The sequence below is a fragment of the Phoxinus phoxinus genome (assembly GCF_949152265.1).
Source record: "Phoxinus phoxinus genome assembly, chromosome: 16".
In the NCBI taxonomy this organism is placed as follows: domain Eukaryota; kingdom Metazoa; phylum Chordata; class Actinopteri; order Cypriniformes; family Leuciscidae; genus Phoxinus; species Phoxinus phoxinus.
Genome location: NC_136891.1, coordinates 5589875 through 5613737, shown reverse-complemented (window position 1 = coordinate 5613737; position 23863 = coordinate 5589875). Strand labels below are relative to the sequence as shown.

General features: G+C 35.5%; 1 protein-coding gene across 3 annotated transcripts in view; it reads right to left on the bottom strand.

Annotated features, from left to right (window-relative positions):
• The window catches only part of klhl29 (kelch like family member 29), a 253702-nt gene that overhangs the window by 66099 nt on the left and 163740 nt on the right, over positions 1–23863 (bottom strand). For all 3 annotated transcript variants that reach the window (XM_079584475.1, XM_079584477.1, XM_079584476.1), the window contains one exon: positions 8807–8945. In XM_079584475.1, coding sequence (XP_079440601.1) covers positions 8807–8945 — 139 coding nt within the window. The remainder of the gene's footprint in view (positions 1–8806; positions 8946–23863) is intronic.

Sequence of the window (23863 nt, the reverse complement as noted above, 5' to 3'; positions counted from 1 at the left end):
CATAAAGCACAGATACAACGCATTCGGTTTCTTGCATCTGAAATTAAACACAATCTGAATCAAAGAATGAAAGACTGTTTTTAATGACGCATCATCACGGCATGCTTTGAGGACAAATGCACAGAAAGAATGACGGGGGGAGAAAGACATGGAAGGGGAGGAGGAGGAGGAGGAGGAGGAGGGCTGATACGCAATCTGCCTGTCCACATGGAGCGATTGCACAGTAAACTGGCGGAGATGGAAGCGTTTCATTACATTAATAAGATCCGTCCAGCACCCGGAGCTGTGCATTCACGGCGCGCGACCTCTCAGTATCTCTCGGCCCAGAGTTACCTGCCTGCTCGTGTCTTTCACATGCAATTGCCCTGATCACTTCAAATGTAATAATTCCCAGGGGGGGATGGGACATGTGAATAATGAGCAGCATCAGGGCTTTTATGCTCGGAGTGAAACGATAATCCCCTGAAGGTCAAGGGCAGGGGGAGTGAAATGAATAGCCACGCAGCCGTTGATTGTGTTTTAGTGTCGGCTGAAGATAGCACTGATGTGTACAGTCACAAGATAACTGCCAGGCTACCAGACGGAAAGCCGATATACATGGAAAGGCCATTAGGTGAAAATGAGGTGATTTCTAGATATTTTTCTTGGCTCAGTATCCAATGCGCCGATGATCCGCCTGCAGGTTTTCAATGAAACGTGAATATTTTCCAGCTAATTTATTGATTACACCGCTGGCCGTTCGATCTAGCGTTACATATTTGCTTTAAATGTGATGGTGAGCTGTCTAAGTTTCATGCAATTCTAAAATCATCTTCCCACGGTTCCCGGAGAGTGAAAACTCTCTGCGAAATGATGCAATGGTTTAACAACATCAAGTGTCTAAATGCTACAGCATTCAAAACAAGCAGCTGGGAATGCCAGTGTGCTCGAAAACTAAATATTTCATCACATTTTCACCTTCTTACATGGTTCTAGGAAAAATAACTTATTCTTTTTTTAAGATAAACTGTCCTTTTAGTCTACAACTGGATGCAGTGCATATAGCACACAAATAAAATGGCAAATACTATAAAAGTAATAATTACACTATATTAACATATTCTTGTCTGTGTACTACTATAAGTGCACTTTCATGTATTTAAAGCTTCTGGATTTTGCCTCAAATATCAAAACAATAATCCAACAGATATAAAACACAACTTAAACTATAAAACTATAACACACAACGCAACTATAACAATGATCTAAGAGAATGGCGCTTTTGGGAAGCAATAAACAAACAAAAAAAGGTAATTTTTACATTTGCAGTACGTAGCTGTAATGGCTAGCTACTTTGTGGTTTATATAATATAATATAATAATAAATATAATATAATATTTAAAAAAAATGGTTGTCAAATCGATTAAAGGCGATTAATCTATTCTAAAATAAAAGTTTGTGTTTATATAATATGTGTGTATATATATACGTGTATATATATATATACATATATATATCTGTGAGTGTGTATGTGTGCGCACGCATACAGTACACACTCATATATACAGTATATATATGATGATAATATATATATATATATATATATATATATATATATATATATACACACATATATTACATAAACAAACTTTTATGATGGAATCGATTAATCGTGATTCATCTATTTGACAGCACTAAATAATATATAATAAATAATTTGTATAACATTTTTAAATGACAAAATTATTTATTTTATTTATTCATGAAACTTATTTAAGGATGGGAAAATAAAACATTAAGTTGTGTTTTATACAATATTGTCAACTTAATTCTTAAAATATACAAAGAGTATATATACAAATATTATATAAAGTGTATATAAATATCATTATAAAAACAATGTTAGTGGCAAAACCCCAAACCCTTTCAAAACTTGACATTTGGTCATTATTACTCAGCCCATGTTGTTTCAACTCTGCATTATTATTAAACACAAAATGAGACTGTCAGTCTCTGAAACTGTGGATTGTGATTGATTCTATCAAGGCCCAAAAAAAGCACCATAAAGGTATTATTAAAAAAATAAAGTCATGCACTATATTCCAAGTCCTGTGAAGCCATTCAATAGCTTTGTGTGAGGAACTAAATGTAAGTTCTGGATCCCTCAAAACTCATTTTGAGAGATTTAAAACTGTCGAAGATCTTTTGTGTCTCCCGAAGGAAAGAAAAAAACATCATGGGGGAAGTAAATAATGATAACATTTCGGGGCAAACTATTTCTCGAATGTGGCCTGAGAAGATCCCATCTTTTGGCGCTATAGGTGAAAACACACTGAGTATTTTGAACACAATACTTGCGTAACTTTTGGCAACAATGACTTTGACAGGACACAGAACCTGTTGAAGACTACGGCAGCGGAAAAAAACGTGACGGGAGGATACACAGACACACAGACACACCGACGGACAGGGTGAAGACGTGTGGAGGATGGTGACCGTGAAGAAGAGAGAGTAAGAGAGAAGGGGAACGTTAGTTCTGCCACAGGACGCCAGCAGCCATTCTTCCGGTGTTCCATGACTGGATCTTTGAGAGTGACCCCCCACCAAACCTAAACAAAGTCCCCCGTGGCCCTGTGCATGAACATAGGAGTGCGTAGGGTGTCATTAGTCTCCAATGATTGAGTACTTGAGGGAGGAGAAGGACAACTCAAGAGGAGAATGTGCAATTACGCCCCTGGAACTACAGCTGAAAAGATTAAGAAACGCCACTCCCTCCTGAAAAGCAAAAAAAGCCAGAGTTTGTTATTGTTGTCCTCTCTAATTGCCGTGGCGATAGGTTTTAAGATAATAGAATGGGATGTTGGTCCTGGGTTAAGTTATGGAGGTGATAGAGAGGAGAAGGGGGGAGGGGGGGATAAGAACGGAAAAAGACAGAGAAAGAAATAAAACAAAAGCATGTTCATCAACCAGGTCAATTAGTGCAATCTGAATCGGCTGGAGTAGCAATTTGCTTTGTCTGAGCACTTTTATTATGGAAATCGCTCTGGCTTTGGAGAGAGGTGCATATTTATGGAGCTGCTGATTGCAAGCGTTGTTTTTCAGCAAGATGGAGAGAGCGAGAGACAGCAAGCGAGAGAAAGAGAGAGAGAGATAGCGAGAGACATCATGTCCGTGAGCGATAGAGCAGAGAAAGTGTTTAAAAAAATGAGCATCTATTATTTTTCTCACTTAAAGTGCCATTTCTTCAGCATTAGCAGCCAACATGAGGATGAGGATGATGGGAGATGGCCACATGGTGCATGTGTGTGCAAACGCAGATTATAAACTAGCTGGGGACGTCCAATAAAACTGCTGGCTAGTGTTGACTCTTAACACATTTAACCACACACACAAAGACAAATATTAATTGAAAATATCTGGAGCTCATTTTATCTGTCCTTCGCCAGTAAAGATGAAAAAAAAAAACATGCTGGTTTCACAATAATTATCTTTGTTCATGTATGTTTCCAGACAGAAATGTCTCGTGGTGGTAATTTTCTGCAATAAATGGCCTCCAAGCAGAGTAAAGGAGAGTGGGGTAAGATGTGTCGCTCATTTAATAAAGTACACTATTTTTGTCACATGAACCCACATTTAGAAATGGCCCATTACATACAGCAACCTGTTGTTCTATATAATTTTATTATTATTAAATTATATTATAATTTTATAATTATATTATATTTGTTTTAAATCAGAATCAGAATGAGCTTTATTTGGCAAGTGTCCAGAATACATCTGGAAAAGAAGACATGTACAGATGTAAGCATCATGTACTGTATATACAGCTGTATAAATAACAATATGTATATGTATTTACATAATGTATTATTTTACATAATGTATATTTTGCATGTCAATCTACAAGTCAAATACATTTTCTGTAAAAGCAAAATTATGCAATTCTACAAAAGAAATGATTTATACCAGTATCATAAATAAGACTATAATCAAAATAACACTTCAAGACTTTTTGACATTTGATGGGTAGATTTTTGTTACAATATTTTTTTTTTTTTTTTTTTGGAGAATTCAGATTTCTATGGCTGTACGTTACAGATAATTTCTTTTCATTTCAGTTGACGGCAAACATCCTGCTATGTAATTAGGAATATTAGTTATACATCATTTCATCTCATTTCTGCTTGCCTAGAGGACGACTCAAGTCAAATGTGACACAGTTTACCCCCACCCTCTCCTTTATTTTTAGCACAGCACTGATGCAAAACTAATACAAAGTCTGAAAGAAAAATGTACAGATAATAGATACCGAAAAGCATGATGGGAAAAATAAATAAATATAAAAAAAAGAGGTTCGGAGAGAAAGTTGTGCAGTCGAATCTTTACAGCATGAAATATGAATGAAGGAGCAAACTGTGGAACTTCATTACTGTATATAAACTTCAACCCTTCCCTGAAACCCCCCAGAAAGTGACTTTCCTCCAGTGCAGGAGGTAATTGTGCCTTCATAGAAGCCGACTGTCAAACCCCACGGGATTAATGATCTCCCACTGTTCTCCGAATGAAACCTTGCTCGTTCCTCGCACTTGTAACGCCAAATCTACTGTAAAACAAACGCGCGGTCTTATAGAAATAAATAAATAAATAAGAGTGCGGTGTCAAAGCTACTTTGAGCTAGCCAAGTTTCACATTACACACATTCGCTGACGGCTTGGTGCGTTCGCACTACCCATAAATTAAAGTGGCACCAAGCATACTTATTGAAAATCCGGAGGGGAAAATGGAATTACTGAGGGCAATCCGTCTCTGCGCTCCACGCGGCAGACGCTAAAGGGGAGGGTAATGGCTTTTTTTCTCCCCGTGGCCGAGGGGGAGCGTGTGTGCACATTTAGGAGGTGCATTATATCCTTCAGGTGGCATGTTCTCTCCGCACCCCTCAGATGAGCTTAATGCCAGAGCGCAAGCGCTAAAAATAGCATGTGGCTCAGGCGAGAGCAAGAAAAGGAAACAATGTTCCAACTCGTAAATGAGGGCATGGCATTGTGAATTGATATTAGCCTATATAATAAACCAGACTCCTACATCAAAATGTGTAAATAGGATTTAGAAAGGAATCTTCCCACCAAAATCATGATAACAGAACCTGAACGAAAACTACTTTCACACAAAATTCTAAATTTAACAACTGACTGCCTTTAAATTAATGAGTGCGGATTTTAATTGAATTGGCCACACCCAACAGGAAGCTGAATTGGACTTTGAATTGATTTGACAGGAAGTGGAATTTACTGATAATCAATGTTGTGGGTAATGCATTACAAGTAACGTGAGATGTAATCAGATTACTTTTCAAGTAACTAGTAAAGTAATGCATTACTTTTAAATGTACAATAAAATATCGAAGATACTTTTTTAAACATATTTCGTACTGTAACATAAGCTACTTTGTTTTCCTATTTATTTACTGGCACCTCTTCTGTTCCCTTGTTGAGAGAAATAAATCTATCTATCTATCTATCTATCTATCTATCTATCTATCTATCTATCTATCTATCTATCTATCTATCTATCTATCTATCTATCTATCTATATATATATCTATCTATCTATCTATCTATCTATCTGTCTGTCTGTCTGTCTGTCTGTCTGTCTGTCTGTCTGTCTGTCTGTCTGTCTGTCTGTCTGTCTGTCTGGTTGGCTTTTCTAGTTATCAATTGTATTTCATTTTAATTCTTAACTTCAAACATTGCAAGGGTCATGGGTCAGAAAATTTGGGGGCCAATTTTGGTCACACTAGACTTTTTGCTCCTTTCATTTTCATTCAAATGCATGTTAACGTGGGAGAAGCACAACAAACGCGAAGGCGTTTTATCTTTCTATGGTTTGTAAATTCGTTATAGCGAAAAAACAACAACAACAACAATATTTGATTAATAGAGAATGTAAATGTCACAGATTAAACTCTTTTTTCAATACAAACCTAAAAGCTACTGTATGTAGTGCACATGTAGATTTGTGGTGCAAATATTTTCACATTTTTCAACCCCTCCCCTCCACCAGCTATCATTAATAAACAGTTTATTCCTAATCCAAATTATCCCCACCCCACATTTTCAGCCTTTTTTCGGTTGGAAATATGGCATATTAGGCAAGTAAAATGGGTAGCAAATGCCATTCTATGTTGATTTGAAGGAATTGCGCTTCGAACTCGGCAGGTTCATGCCCAGGTGAGGGTGACCCAGATACTGGAGACGTACTGCGATCACAAATCTGCTCTTTTACCACTTTGCCCTTGAGCGTGGCACTTAACCCGAGGCTGCTTCAGGGAAACTCTTCTTGCTATTAGCGTGCATAAAAGCGCTTTGAATAAAAATGCACCTGTGAAATGGCAAGAAATAAAAAAATATATTGATAGACGCAAGAAGACAAATTACAAAAACAATGAGTTTTTCAATGCAGGTGCCCATAAGTTGAGCTATAACTATGATTTCGTGAAGCAATGAAATCCTCTATGAATTTCCGAGCTGGGGAGGCTAGTCTATGGACAACTCCTGCCAGAACATGTGTCCTTCAGTCCGGTGTTTACCGGTGTTTCTACATTCAGTTGAATAGAGGCAGACAGAAAGCGCGGGGACAGCAAGTCCTGCCAACTGGACTGAGGCTATGAATTGTGAATGTGAATAGCCAGCAACTACGCCAAGAAAGATGAAGGGCATCAAGGGCCAGTTGCATAAACATAGCCATTAAGACGGTGTCTTAGATCTAGTATAACCCAGAAGTTACTCAAGGGGCAGCCAGTCAGTCTTACTTTTCGGTATCAAATTAGGCCAATATGTTTTTATGTAACTAACTTCCAAAAATTATGAACAGTCTTAAAGAAAAAAAAAAATCAATGGCTAACTTGTAAGACTAGCTGTCATGCAACCGGCCCCTGAGGACAGTCACTCAAACGCTAACACTAACTAATGCATAAAGAAAGAGTGCTGGGGAGACTAACTAACTACCGACGCTACTAACTTTTATTTTATTTTATAGTGTGACAGTAGCAGAAAAGTAAAAAAAAAATGCAGCTTTTGTAGTAACAAGCTATATTTTGCATACTCGTATTTACTGAATTGTCTAATAAACGAGCATGCAAGCTGAGCTAATCAAAAGTGCTCTGACATTTGAATTAAATACTTTTATAACAATAAAAACAATACAATTTTAGAATACTTTTATAACAATAAAATCAGTAATATAAGGCTTGTTTTTGTTTTATTGCTTAAATTTACCTTTTCCAAATGCATTCTCTTCTGCTCACCAAGGCTGTATTCATTTTTTTATCAAAACAGCAATATTGTGAAATATTTATTAAGATGATTTAAAATAACTGTTCATTTATTAAATATGTATTAAGTTATTCCTGTGATGTCTAAGCTGAATCTTCAGCATCATTACTCCAGTCGTCAGTGTCACATGATCCTTCAGAAATCAGTATAATATGATAATTTGATTCTCAAGAAACATTTATGATTATTATCAATGCTGAAATCAGTTGTGCTGATTAATATTTTTGTGGAAACTGTGATTTTTTTCAGGATTCTCTGATTAATAGAAAGTTCAAAAGTACAGCATTTAATTAAAATATAAATATTTTGCAACATTATAAATGTCTTCTTTAGTCACTTTTATAAAATAAATTTAATAAAATCATAATGACCCCAAACTTTTGAATGGTGGTATGTGTGTATAATGCTATATATGTACACAGACCTTAAAAAAAAAAGAAAAAAAGATTGCTTTACTGAAGAAAATATGGATAGCCGTTTTTGCTAGTAACTTGAAGTCTGCTAGCTTTAAGGTTCATACATACTTCATACACTAACAAAATTAACCTTTTACATTATATGGATTTAAAATGTACTGTTGTTTGTCTTCTGTGAAAACAACAACAAAAATCTGTGTTTATCAACAACAAAAAAGCCTCCAAAATTTTGAGATTCTAAAATTATTCATGGGCTTTTTAAATGATGAGTAGGCTGTAGTTTGAAGCTTGAACACTGATGATGAGATACAAAACAAACACATTGAGAGGATGAACGTGCTGAAAATGAATGAACAACACACACACACACACACACACACACACGGAAAATGTGCTGCCAAAGAAATATTTGAATAATAAAATAACAAAAAGTGAGCTGGCGATGGATGCAGAAGAGTGTAATTTGTAAAAGCGAGGCAGTAAATGGCTCTGACCTGTGAAGGTAACCATTCAAGAGAAAGTTGCTCGGCTCCTCTCATTGTTTGCGACTCTGAATGCATTCAATGCACCCACCGTGAATGTTTAACATATGAATGGGAAACTTTTATGCCCTATGAAGACCATACGCTTTGCTGATAAAATGGCTGACAAAGCTCATCTCATAGTCAAAATGACAGATACCACATTGCTTTTGGAGCACACTTTCCAAAATGCCTAGCATGGTATTTTTGGGGGTGGGGGTGGGGGGTGGGGGGGTGATTTGAATACCTATTGTCTTTTTTTTTTTTTTTTTAAGATCCCTCAGTCATGGAACACATTCTCTGCTTTTAAAAATGGAAATTAATGCTCTAAAATGAGGGGAAGAAAAGGTAATAAAAAGGCAAGGATTGACCTTCTTCCCAATTTAAGATACATTCATTTGAGCGAAATCGGGGAATGGCTGCTGGCCCTGTGATAGAAACCAAAGTCTTCCTACAAACCTGCAAGAGAGAAAAGAGGGAGGGAAAAAAATGACACAAATGCGCCCTATGAAAAGAACAGATTGGATCAACGGCTGGTGGGAAGGGAGGAAGGCAAACCTTTTCACCAGGTCCTTGAAATACAAGCTGCAGGAAGCTAGAACATTTTGGTGGACTTCAAATTCTTTGCCTTCAACTATAATTTTCAGGTCTGTAAACTCTTTCTCTCTGCGCTGCTGGTTCAACTCCTTCAACATCTCTGTAGAACAAAGAAGAAACAGACAATGCCAAACACGTTTAGAATTCAGATTTTTGGGGGGGAACAGATGCAACAACAAAAGCAGACAGTGGTAGAAATCACCACGGTAGGTCAAAATCAGCAGAGAATCAAAATGCAACACTTTATGGACACATTAGAAGCAACAATGCACATTAAACATCAAGCAGAGTAATTCATATTAGAAGATGCAAAATAGTAATACACAATGGCATTTTTTCACACTTTAATAGAGGATAAGAATACCTTTATTTCACATATTCAGTTCTCAGGTCAGGAAGTGACTGACCTCTGTGTGCACAGCTCAAGTCAAACATTTCAAATATGCCAGAAATATTGATTTAATATCATATTCCTTTGGGTATTGTGGATTTTTTGACAATACTGCATAGGATAACTGTATTGTCTATATTTTAGGACTAAGAAGAAAAAAAAAAAACTAGCAACATTGATTGAATAGTGTGTCAAAAACCTAACTGGATCATTCTTTGAATTTATTACATGTTTTATTTGCATGTCCTGAATGCACGATTTTCCAAAAGGAATTAAAAAAATACAAAATATATAATGGTTAAATCATGATTCCAAATACAGCTGTACGAGACTTCGTTCCAAATCATTGCAGTTTATATTCATTGACAAATACTGGACGGCAAGAGTTTAAGCTTTGGATCACAAAAAAAAGATCATAATATCAGCGAAACAGGCAAAACATCTTGTAAACAAACAGAGAGCTTCAAAGAAGAGAGAGAGAGAGAGAGAGAGAGAGAGAGAGAGAGAGAGAGAGAGAGAGAGATGAACCTCAGCATGCAGACACATTTACACAAATACTTTAAATTCACAGTTTAATCAATACCTGAAATTCCTTAAAAAAAATTCTCTGATCTTGAAAAAAATTACATTGACGAGAAAGAGATTACATAGATTTACATAAATAAAGTGATATATATATATATACAGTATAATATATATATATAAATGATCTCATATTTTACTATAAATTAATATTTCTGCAGATCTCGTTGCATATTTGCCGTGTTTACCAAAATACTGGGAACATTCACGGACAATCAAGTTTGAGCGCAGAGAAAACAAGCAGCAGATGTACACTGTAGGTTTTAATGCATATGTAAATAAATGAGGCGTCTGACAAACACCGGGGCAGAAGTCCAGAGGAGACGAGAAGCGGACACAAGCCCCGTTTAATGAGGATCTATAAAGTGATTCTGACGACCGGACCGCGCAGAGTAACTTTAACAGGGAGCCAGTGTAAGTTCAACAGCCGAACACTGCAGCGTCTGAAGCCAAAGCACAGCACGGCGGCGGCCATCTTGTGTCTTTATCCAGCTTTCTTTTTCACAACCACTACAACACATTTAAGCTAAGGTTTATTATATACAAATATTACCCATTTGACAAACGTTACGCAACTCTTTATGCAAAGTGTTATTGCAGCTTAATATTCTCAACCGATTCACTATCGGCTAGTTCACGCCACGATCTCAGCATTGTCAGCAAGGTGGAGGTTTCAGTGTCGATTGTTCATTTCTACAGACTAATGGTCCAAATCTGTGATATTTTTTTTATAAAGAACAGCTCGTATTGAGTGAATGTGCCTCTTGGTTAATTTTACAGTCCAGAAAATCCATTTATTTGATCTAGCGATGCAAGATTTTAGTCAAGATGCATCATATAGTGATCATTTGGGAACAAAGGCTGGTGAAAGCATTCTGTAGTATCTGGACAATTACCTCAATTTTCATTCTAACATGAGAGTTCATATTTAGAGCGATAGATCAATTTATAGCTTTTTTAGTAAACAAAGCCATGCTCTACAATATACAGACATAATATACCGGTAATTAATTTTCATTTACCTACTTATCTGAATAACTCTTAAAATCACAGGACAACTGAGAAGATCCAACAGCAGGGAGGACAGAATCAAATTATTAGAAACAATGTGCAATTCCAGAAATCAATTTGATCTGCAGTGCTAAAGCAAATGGAACAGCATTGTAAACACATCACCAAAATGAGCAACTACATTAACGCATCGCGCACACACACACACACACACACACACACACACACACACACACACACACACACACACACACACACACACACACACACACACACACACACACACACACACACACACACACACACACACACACACACACACACACACACACACACACACACACACACACACACACACACACACACACACACACACAATAATAAGAGCCTTGAGCCACTGTGGCCACTTCAGCAATACAAAACCAAACAAAATGAATCTCAGGGCCGCCTGAAATTACACTGACATTAAAGAGAAAGTAGCTGATTTACTGACGCTTCAACACTTGAGGCTCGGTAGTTTACAATTTGGAATTAATCAATACATTTAAAAAATAATAATAATAAGCTAAATGGATTTTAAAACGCTAAAGAGCAATTAAAGCACACAGATCATTACAGTCTGAATTATAGTTGTCATGCTAAATATCACGTAGTATAAATAAAGCCATTCTGATTATTTTGACAATTTCTCTGAATTTATCTGACGATTTAAGTTCTAAATGCATACGATACGTGTGTGTGTGTGTGTGTGTGTGTGTGTCTGTGTGTGTGTTTTTGCGATCATTTCAAATAAACATTTTCATACAAAAATATATATTTTTGTGTGCTAGAAAGAAACAATTCTTTGCAATTTCCATTTTTCCGTTAATTAAATTTAGCAATAAAAAAATTATATATTGTTCTGTAAAATATTGAATGTGTGTGTGTGTGTGTGTGTGTGTGTGTGTATATATATATATATATATATATATATATATATATATATATATATATATGCCAAATGTAATTTTAATTGCTAAAACTATTTTGACAATCCAGATTCTCAGGATTTATCTGACGATTTAAGTATAATATAAAATGTAACAATTGTTTTTGTGTGTGTGTGTGCCCGTGTGTGCGCGCGTGTTTTTGCTATTTTTTTACAATATTTCATAGAATTATTAAAAATATATATATATTTTGTGTGCTAGAAAGCATAAAAATTATTTGCCTTTTTCCAATAATTCCATTATTAGTAATGTTTTGTGAAATATTATATATATATATATATATAATATTTAACTTTTTTTAAGTAAATAGAAAAATAGCAAAGATTCATTGCCCACAAAAAAAGAGTATTATTTAATAATCATACTATGAATTATTGCAAACAATGGCAAAAACCAGCGCTAAACTTGCACAAATATTCCTCTTCTAATTAGCAACGCAAGCCTGACAGCAGTTCTCAACTTGGAATAAAAAGAAATCTTAGAAACATTGAACTGATTGTGCTTCACATTATACAGGTTTATATAGAATGTTCATGTGATTGCGATGGAAACGTCGCGCAGCAAAGCTTTGTGAGTCACCGTCGACTGACATGGCTTTCACATCCAATCTCCTGCGTTGCTCACGACACCCAATTCACCAGCGGATGACAGTGAAAGAGCTTCACAGGAGGAACTATAGTTGTCAGTAAACAATGGCTCGCCCCTGCAAGGTCGCGGGACGCGGCAGAAAAGCGAATTATGTGGTGTGGCCCAGGGTCAAGATCAGTGAGGAACAGAGATCATTAGCACAGGGCACAAACATCACATGACAGGTGAATCCACAGTGAGGTCCTCTGCCCAGCCCGAGAGGGACATGGACGCACTGGAGATGATTATTTGTGATTTGATGGTTTGAACACACACCGAAAATTACAGTGTGTGCTGTGCATGTAATGGGAAAATAATTGTCTGTCTCGCAGAAAATGGTGCAACAGTAACTTACTTTCTTTGTTAGTGCTGAACTAAAGATTAACTCTTCATGCGGCACAGTTGTGTAGGTGTGTTTGTGTGTGTGTGTGTTTACTGTAGCATGAGGCAGTCATGAAGGCTGGAGGAAACTAATGGAGCGTGAAACACAATCCTGAGAGACAACATTAACACAAACATGTGTGAGTGTCTCTCGTAAACGTATAGGGTCGTGGTCAGACATGTCTCACTCTCAGGTCATTACCCGCGCCAGTTTTACCTCTCACCTGATTGGCCTCTCAGCGGCCAATCAGCACGTCTCAGTCCATTAACCACAAATACACAAAGACCGTTCAATAATCCAATAATGCACTGTGGAGAAAAACACAGGCTCTGAGTGATTCTACTACACCACAACAGTTTTAAAAGAAAATATCAAACAAAAACATTATAATATAATATGTATTATTATTTCTATTCATTTATCTATACATGTAATTATTATGCATGTATGTGTCAGTATGTATTAATACATATAAGCCTCTTCATAAGAAAATCCAAATCTAAATTCACTTAAAATGACTTGAATCTTAATTTCAGTCCGATCATGTTTTGAGTCCTTAGACAATTTTTGTGTCCTAAAAAGAGCAAAATTATTTCTGACTTTCCAGCTAATTAATTATATTAAAAAGGCAAAATGTGAATAAAAGACAATAAACTTCCAAGTTGTATTCTTTTTAACTTAGAAATGAATCTCATACATTGTTGTACGTTTAATTTGATTGAATTAATTTAAATTTAAACATAATTAAACCCATTTAGTGTTATTTCAAGTGACGCACAATTCCTCGCACACATTTTAATTAACATAATCTAATATAATAAGTGCAGAAAATCATTTAGCATGGCAACGGTAATAAGGTCACCATTGATCATGTATCATTTTACCAAGATATACACAATTCAATATGTCTCCGCTACAAAATGGATATCATTGATTTTGTCTGTGGTTCATTTTAAGAAATTTCCATTCCAACCACAGAATCGGACATCTTTTCCTTTCTTTTTTTTATTAAAAGAAGAGCCCTCGAAATCTTTCTTTTCAGGCGTGAAGAGTCCAGCCTGTCAGTCAGACGTGAGAGAGGACTAATTGCAAGGCCGACACGGGAGCGAGGTCACTGTACAAGCAACAACTTTCACACACACACACACACACACACATACACACACACACACACACACACACACACACACACACACACACACACACACACACACACACACACACACACACACACACACACACACACACAAAGACTCTTCTCAATGCCTTCCTTCAGCGCATCGCAAACACAGACCCACATTCAATTCAATTGAACTGTACTGAACCGAAACATGTTTACAATGAATGGATAAGATGAAAGGGGTGAGATAATATAATGGGCATTTAAGTGCACTGGAAAGATGGACATGAAATGGCCCAAGAACAACCTTTTGATGAGTTTTCCAGCTGAGCTATTCTAAGGTTCACTGGTCAGCTCATGTTTTTCAAAATGGCAGCTGCTAAACGTGCGGATTGACTGGTTATATCGATACACCGGAACGATCCAAGCGTCCCTGCAGGGGTGTGTAAGGAGGAGAGCGATAGGTAAACATTTATTCCTGGCTTCCACGGCGTAATGTCAGCATCATTTCTTTAGCAGCTACTGAGGGAGTGAATAAAAAAAAAAAGACATCCAATCAGAAGCCAGCAAAGTGTGTCACCATTACACATAATAATAATAGTAAAAAAAAAAGCAGCTTTTGGGGAAGAGTCCATTTGCAACTACATGGGAGGGGAGGATGATTTATGAAGCACCACAAAACAACACTATTGAGATGAAAATATATGTGATTTACTTCTGAATTTAACATTAGTCAAATTACATGTGTTATGTAGAAAGTTAATTTACCGTTTTATGAAGGATACATTTTATGCTGACTAATTATTTTGTCTGTTAATTCATTTAGAATGAATTGCATTAAATTAATAAAGCATTATCTTAATAAATACAATAGAATCAAATTAATTAATTAAAATAAAATAAGAACACAGCAATGCTCTACATTATCATACGGAATTGACAGCCCTAGTTGTAACTTAATGTAAAATATAATAGAAAAATTTGAAAAATATGTAATATAAAATTAAAAATACAATAATTTTTTTTATAAAAACAAATATGTTCTCCATTAACATGTTAAATTGACAACCCTAGTTTTATCTTAATGTAAACTGTAATTCGAAAATAAAAAATAAAAAATGTGAAACAAAAATAAAATAAAATATGAAGAAAAAAATAAAATAAGAACAAATATTCTCCTATAAACACATTTACAGCATAGTTTTAACTTACTTATTGTTAAATTGAATTAGAAAAACATTAAAAAAAATTTTTTTTTATTAAATAGAATAAAATCAAATATGAAAAAATAAATAAAAATAAGAATAGAATGTAGAATGCTCTACATCATGTGCAATGTACAGCCCTTACTTAAATTTAATTAGAAAAAACTATGAAAATAAAAAATATGTATAAAATAGAATATTTAAATGAAATGAACTTTCACAAATCTTTCCAGGTCACCGTTACATTCGAACTGTCCGTTTTGCTTTGAACAGTGGATTCATGCAGCTCAATGGACTACTCCTGTTTCTTTCCAGTTCACTATCCAGGGACATGTTAGCAGCGATACTGAAGCAGTGAATCTGTGCTGTATGCCTCACTGGACAAATGATCCTCGGCCTCGTCGCGTTCAGGAGGAGACGCCTGTCAGGACTCTGTGCTCTCGTCTCCAAAACCCTCCAAAAAGCTGGACCGAGACCAGAACAGCGTCTCACACACACACACACACACACACACACACACACACACACACACACACACACACACACACACACACACACACACACACACACACACACACACACACACACAGTGAGCTAACAGCACCGAGGAGGCAAAGGCCACCAATAAAATCCATCAAGGTTACTGTGGCGGCAGCAGAGGGTTGTCACTTCGAGTTCAAAGATCACGATCTGATATATACTATCTGACTCAGAGCTGTAATGTGAAATATATTCCCTGACTGCTCAGAATAATGACAACTTCCATAAATATAGCCATGGACATAATCGTATATAAAATAAATGAACCCAGGACTACGGGCTAAACTCTAACCACATTTTCTACAGTCTTATTATATTAAGTCATTACCGATAAATAGAAGCACTCAATATACTTAAGTCAAATATGATCTAATCGACCTATATTAAAACAAGAAGAATCTCTGACATTGCAAAGTTACTGAAACCACAAACGCAAGAGGCCCTGGGTAATTCGAAGCGGTTCTGCAATCTTGTTTGAATTCATCTCATTTATGGGGTTATTTCCATCTGTCAAAGCTGATGTTGTTTTCCTGCTGGATTAAACTTTATAGATTCTGACTAAATGCAGTCGGTGGTGAGTGTACAACTGAAAGCAGCAGAGAGAGTCACGGTAGATGAATGCAGCCCACCAGCAGAGACGTGTGTTGACTCACTGTGATCTCAGAAGACACATGAACACACAGACTATATTCCTAAAATACTCACGCCTGCATTCTCAGTTCATGTTATAATACATTACCGGTAATATTGATTCTTCAATTCAGTAGACTTTGTCTGTCCTATGAAACATTCACAAAAACATTAATGTACAATATGTTTAATTTAGAATATTTCATTTAATATTGATATATATTTAATATACATTTTAAGTCCTTTATATATATATACATTTATATTTTTTATTTAAATGTTTATATATAAATATAAAATGAATTAATTTTATATTAATATTTATATATATATATATATATATATATATATATATATATATATATATTATTATTATTATTATTATTATTTTTATTTTATTTTTAAATGTTCATATATAAATCTATATACAGTATATTAAATATAAAATTAATTTATTTGGCATTTATATGCGTATCTATCCATCTATCCACACACACACACACACACACGGAGTGCACTTGAAAAAACAATTGAGGTTTGTTTTACATTTATTAAAAACATTTATGTATGTATGTATTTAATATGCACCAAAATAAATGCTGACTACCTTAGAAAACAACTGAGCTTTTACAACCACAAAGAAATTACCTAAGAATTAAGAAACAACTAAATTTCTGTTTTATGATAGATTCTAGGTTCTTTAAAAGCTAGCATGTTACATTAACAAGTCCACCAGAAATGACAGAAAGTGAGAGATGTCATTACCATCACTCAGAAATCATCAACAGTCCTCTTCAATGACAGACTCTACCAAAAGCCACTGATCAAGGCCAGCATGAGATCTTTCCTATTGGACAATGTTTCAACACAGATGAAGTTTGAAGAAGTTTCAAATTTCCAGTTTTCAAAACTTCTACTATAAAAATCCCATTGAAACGTGGAAAGTTAAACAGAGTGATGCCCTACAAGAAGAAAACATGCACTAAATAATGCGTCAAAAATATAAAAATAATGTAAGTTAATGGAGAAGTCATGGATTGGCTTACTAATGTGAAAATGTCGCTCCAAATACAACATCTTAAAGTGCGCATATATTTCTCATTAGTGGTCTTGGCCCTCTTTTGCTTGAGTACCCTGTAAATTAAAAATAAACTCGTTTACAAGGCAACGTTATGTTCCAATACAGATTCATCTAGGTTGAGGGAGAGGGTAATCGTGACGAAAATTCATAATTGACAAGCAAAGCATGGACACACACACACACACACACACACACACACACACTCGAACACACGCAAACGCATTTATCTGACTAATTCAGGAACTCATTAACTGAATTAATCGCAGCAATTAGCTCATGGAATAAGCAATTATTTTCAGCACATGGCCACAACTTACCGATGTACAAATACACACACAGACCAAGATCTATTTAAAGTGTTAAATTATATTTGATGGGCTGGTCTTTAGGTTCAGTGTTGAATATGTGTGTGTCTCTCAGTTCAGAGCAAAGCAGCGGGAGTATGCTAATTTTCTCTCTATCCTTTTTTCCTTTCCCTGTAATTAAAAAAACAACAATATACACCACCAACACATTATGCTTGGAAAGAAACCACTGGTTACTGGCGTACTTGTCACATTATATCAGAAAAGGCAGTTTAAATGAGAGGGGAAAAAATATATATATTAAAGGATTAAATGGTATTCTTGCCAAAACATCAGCTTCAATTAATTTCAATTTCCAGAAACGGTTTATGGAGACATAAGTAAATGTAAAAACAAAATCCTATTTTTACCCGAGAATTAATTCAAAATTTAATAAATAATGTTTTTTAAGTCAAGTCAATCTGTACGCTATATGCTGTTATAAATGTGTTTGTACTTTAATGTCACATCATGTACGTCAGAACGATAAGGCTGTCAATTATTTTATCAGATATTATGCTTTTTTTACACTCTAAAAAATGCTGGGTTGTTTTAACCCAATTTTGGGTCAAATAATAACAAACCCAGCCATTGGGTTAAATTTTTAAATTGCATTTTTGATCTGACGTTTGGGTTTGTCCATATTTGACCCAAAATTAGGTTAAAGGGATAGTTCACTTTAAAATTAAAATTCTGTCATCATTTACTCACCCTCAAGTTGTTTCAAACCTGTATTAATTTATTTCTTCTGCTGAACACAAAGGAAGATATTTTGAAGAATGTCAGTAACCAAACAGTAGTCTGTACCCATTGACTTCCATAGTAGGAAAAAAAAATACTATGGAAGTCAATGGGTACAGACTACTGTTTGGTTACTGACATTCTTCAAAATATCTTTCTTTGTGTTCAGCAGAAGAAATAAATTAAGATTTTTTAGAGTGAATATTACCTTTCATGTAGTGTGTATTACAGATTGTTGTGGATGTAAATGGTCTGCAAAGTCAAAGTTTATGATAAATAAATGTATTGTCTCCTAAAAAAACAAAGAACAGAGTCTGAACTGCTGAAACGAGTCTTCAAAAACACCAGCCTCACTTCCTGTTACATACCAACAAATCAATGTAATACATTTTCATAATGCCAGCTTACGGTCTGCATTGGCTGCCTTTGACCCTCAAACACTAGTTGTAGCTGAGACTGGAAGAGTTTAGTTTGTGTGTCAACATGTTCTCAGCAATGCAAATCCACTTTGCATCCACTTCAAAATGATGAGAACTCGCGCTGGAATTGATACGGTATAAAACTGACGCCAACGTTCATATCACCGTGTTCAAGCACAGAGGAAGCCTCCAGAGCTGAAATTAAAATATGGCAAGAGGGGTTTCATTTCCGACATGCGCTGTAAGCGGTCGACCAATCAGAGCAGACTGGGCCGTCTGACCAATCAGAGCAGAGTTAGCTCTTGGAAAGGAGGGGTTTGGAGAGACCGAATCCTCCAACAAACTGCTAACAGACTCTTTGAGAAATGAGGTGATGCTGCAGTGTATATAATGAGAAAATCAAAGTGCTTTTGACCTTGGATGCATGTAAAGCTATTGTAGGAGACTTCAACAAACTAAATTAGGAACCTTTTAAATTAGGAACCTGTTTTTAACTTATAATTAAAATTACATTTATTTGACTGGGTCAAATAAATGCTGATAATATATCAACTTCATGTCACATGATCAGCATTTATTTGAAATATAGATGTTTTATTTATATATCCGTTATATATAATATATATACACACACAGATACACACATACTGTACACACACACATTATTATTATTATATATTATTATTTTCTAGATATAAACATGCATGAGCCCTCACTCAGCTATTTCAACAGGTGGCACCGATATAATAATCTTCATTAGCAGTGCTCAGCTTCAACTCCATTAACTCTCAGAGAATAAAGTGTGTTGGTATTGTGCGACCCCTGGGTCTGCCCCGAACAAAACCTGCTTTAGAGATCACTGCAACTACTTATACAAATCATGGCGCTTCGAATACTTATAATCTTGCTTTCACAATTGTATCTTACTGCAATGCAACAATAGAGCTCCTGAAATAAATCTTTTTATATAATTTAATTTTTTTAATCTAAGATATCATATTAGATTAGTATTCTAACGGAGGAATCCTCAACATACTCTTTTTCCCATTTATTGCTACATCCTAGCATGTTCAAATAAAGATAAAATCGAAGACATCCATATAAACTATGACCTTTTCAAAACCCTCCAGCTCACCACATAATATTACAATATATTCTATATTCTCTGCACTGTGTTGTATGAGTCTCTGTGTGTGTGTGTGTGTGTGTGTGTGTGTGTGTGTGTGCGCGCATACACCAACACGTCTCAGATAACAAAGTATTTGTAATATTAGCAGTGAGCAAAAATGTTCCGATGGGAACCAGATCATGTCTTTTAATTAACAGTATCTGCTAATAGTGATGACCACGAGAATAGATATGTTTAATAATTCATTATGACTCAAGACACTTGATCTGAATAAAGCCATAAAAGATGTAGAAATCTGGAGCATTCGTCTAAATCCGTCACGCCATCGTGTCCATTTACTACATGAGTTATTTTATTGCGCTTTAGCCAACAAGTATTGGGAATCTGCACATCGTTGCCTTTCATTTCATGTACGGTTACACATCATAGAGCTCACTTTGACAAACACGGTGCTGACTTCAGCTTCTGCATCATAAAATATGTCAAAGCAAGCATATTTTACACCTATGCTTTGCCTTATTTCAACAGATGCATTTAAATCGGACAGTGATAATAGCAGGAAAACGCTGCGCTTTAGCGGCCCGGGTCTTTGCATGGCGAGTCCTTTCTCTCGAGCTCGGCTTTAACCCCAGGGACTGTACTTTACGCAGACACAGAAGAAGCCACAGCACAAATATGCGGAGCTCAGTTGTTATCTGAACATGTTCACTGTAGCCACACTACTAATGAAACGCCAGTGATGGCAATTATGGATTATCTTCCAAACAATGGTACAATCTGGTAACAAAAGCACAAAACAATTACTGCATCCTAAGCTGTGGAAACATCTCAGCAATAAAGCATTTGATTTCTCCGAGATGTATTTTAGCACGTCTAGAGTCCGTGCGATTCGTTTTATAAGCACAGCGTGAGTGATTAAGAACGATTTCCACCGATTGCAAAGCTTTTCTGAGATCAGTAGTGAGCTGCTAAACTATGTGATGACGGATAGAAGTCTGCATGCATGTTTATATGCGAGTGTGTGATTCATACTCGCATTATTCTGCATTCGCTCGCCTTTGTTTCTCGATCCCTAATTATGTGCATTCTCATTAGTGGAGGAATGCACGCGTCATTGGCGCTCTGTGTGCAGCATCTGCTCGTGTTACTGCGAGATTCATCGATAATACATTGCAGTCTATTTCAAATCACTCCTGTTATGCAGTGCATCTTGCAGTTTCATGAGTAAAGCATATATGTCATAACGTGGATTATATACTCAGGATGGAAATCATCATTTATTTCTTTTATCACAGTGTCAATATTTTAAGTTCTTTCCGCTGAGGAAAAATCCAAGTGAACGCGCCGGCGCGTTCATTGAGAGGATTAAATGACCATGGAGGTGAATTTGATATGATTCAAACTAGCAAATGTTGTCACTTTGACATGTTTCTGGGTGCTGCACTAACTTCTAACATTAAAAAATTGTTGATTAAAGCATTTTTTCTTTAACTGGTGATTCATTTCCTGTGTCCTTAATTTCACATTACATATTGTTAGCCTTTTGTAAAATCCCTTTAACTAAAAATTAATGCAAGGGCCCAGTTACAATCCGCTTAAGTTATTAAAACCCTTAGTTATCATTCAAGAGTATAATCACTAAGATTTTTTCTTTTTTTTTGGTTACACTTTATTTGGCAATTATTTTACAGTGTCCTTGCTACATATGTTCATGTACTTCCCATAGTAATAACAGTAAATTATCACAATCTCTAAACAAAATCTTAATCCTACCCTAACCCTATAGTGCATACTGCATACTGTTCATGTTGCTTAATAATACTCAGTACTTAAATATCTAATTACACTGTAACAATGACACCTTAAAATAAAGTGTAACCCTTTATTTTAAGGTGATGTGGTTACATTGTACTTACTCAAAAAAGTCATATTAATGAACTATGTACTCACTTTAGAGTTATGGTTAGGGTTAGTTACTTGTAATTATGCATAATTTACTGTTATTAATATAGTAAGTACATGTAGTAAAGTGCAACTTATGGGGCTTGTTGGAACCGGCTGCAGTTTCTTTAAAGGGAAAAAACTGTCATAATGTACTTCGTAATTTTTTTTATAAAATTTCACTTTCACAGAATTGAAAACAGCTTCATGCCATTCTAAACCTGTATTTCTTTCATTGTATGGACAAAAAAAATGTTTTGTTTACCATAAAAGAAAGACGGTAATGCAGGTTTGGAACGGCATGAGTGTGCAAAAATTATGACAAGATTTACATTTTTGGGTGAACTGCAGCATGCAACAAACCCCTCAAGTAAAAAAAAAAAAAAAAAACTTGTGATGGAAAGTAAAATTGAGGACATAAGAAAAATAATCAGCAATTAAAGCAATATTTGTGTGAACATTCATTTGAAACATTTTCATTACAGAAAGTACAAAATGAAGAAAACAACTGGAACCTTAATTAACAACTTCATTTTTGACGATAGTGCAGCAAGCCAAGGACATGATAATAATAACACTATGTCTGCATAAACCAATGTGAAATGATTTAAGATTCACTCCAACAGTATTGTTCACCTACAATAATAGTGATAAAGAAACCAACTTATTTGATTTCCATCAATTTTTATCAGAAAAACGCCAAAAATATATGTTTGAATTTTGATCAAATTCAGCTTTTGGGTAAAATTACACCCTCTGTTGAGCCTTTTATTTGCATCTCGTGAGATTTCATCCTATTAATGTTCTTGTAATTGTGTAAATAATAAATTAATGTTTTAAAATAAGGATTTAACTTTTTTTTTTTTTACAGAAATACTTCCTCAAATTACAAAACAAGAATTTTTATTTTTATTTTTTATTTTTTACAGGACTTAGAAGGTTCTGCATAAGAGGAAAGACCCAGCCCATCTTTACTACACGCACGGCATTTCATTCTCCTGACAAACACTTCCTGCTCACTTAACACCTCCAATAAAATCGATAAGGAGGACACAAACTGCCTATGTGTTTTGGGGAAACCGAGCCGAAATCCCTTGCAATGATAGTGTTTGAAAGCAGGAGTCTGTCCTGAAGAACTGCTGCTGTATAATGAGCGACACAGCCCATCCTCCATCTCTGCACTTCCTCCAAGACTTCCTGCTGAGAAGAGGGCGGGTTTATCCCGCTGGCTTCCGTCTGTACCCTGATGTGAGCGCTCCCACAGGAAGGAAAGGCCTGATTTGATTGGTTAGGAAGAGCGTATGCAAACGAGGCACCTCTGATTGCGAGCTGTAGCCTGAATGTCACTTTGTCAGGGGGGAAAGTACAGTCTCCGGATGAGAATGAAAGGAACTAGTTTGGCATCAATTTTCTCTGACCTCGATTCTTACCCTTCTGATAATGAGAGTTTGAGGGCTGGAAACGTCAGCGGTACTCAAGTGTGAACTTTTTAAAAACGGCGTCTGATGCAATGGAGAGCGGAGGTTGGTTTAGGGATGTCACAGGAAAACCTACAGTAGATTCTTGTTTTTCAGAGGCTAATGTCATCATACATATATACTGTAGCTTTTCCTGTATATATACTGTGTATATATATATATATATATATATATATATATATATATATATATATATATATATATATATATATATATATATATATATATATACGGTACATACACACATATATGTATATGCAAATAATATGCAAAACTTAATTTTCAGCATCATTATTCCAGTCTTCAGTGTCACATGATCTTTCAGAAATCATTCTAATATGATGATGTTTTATCAATGTTGGAAACAGTTGTGCTGCTTAATATTTTTTTTCAGGATTCTTTGATTAA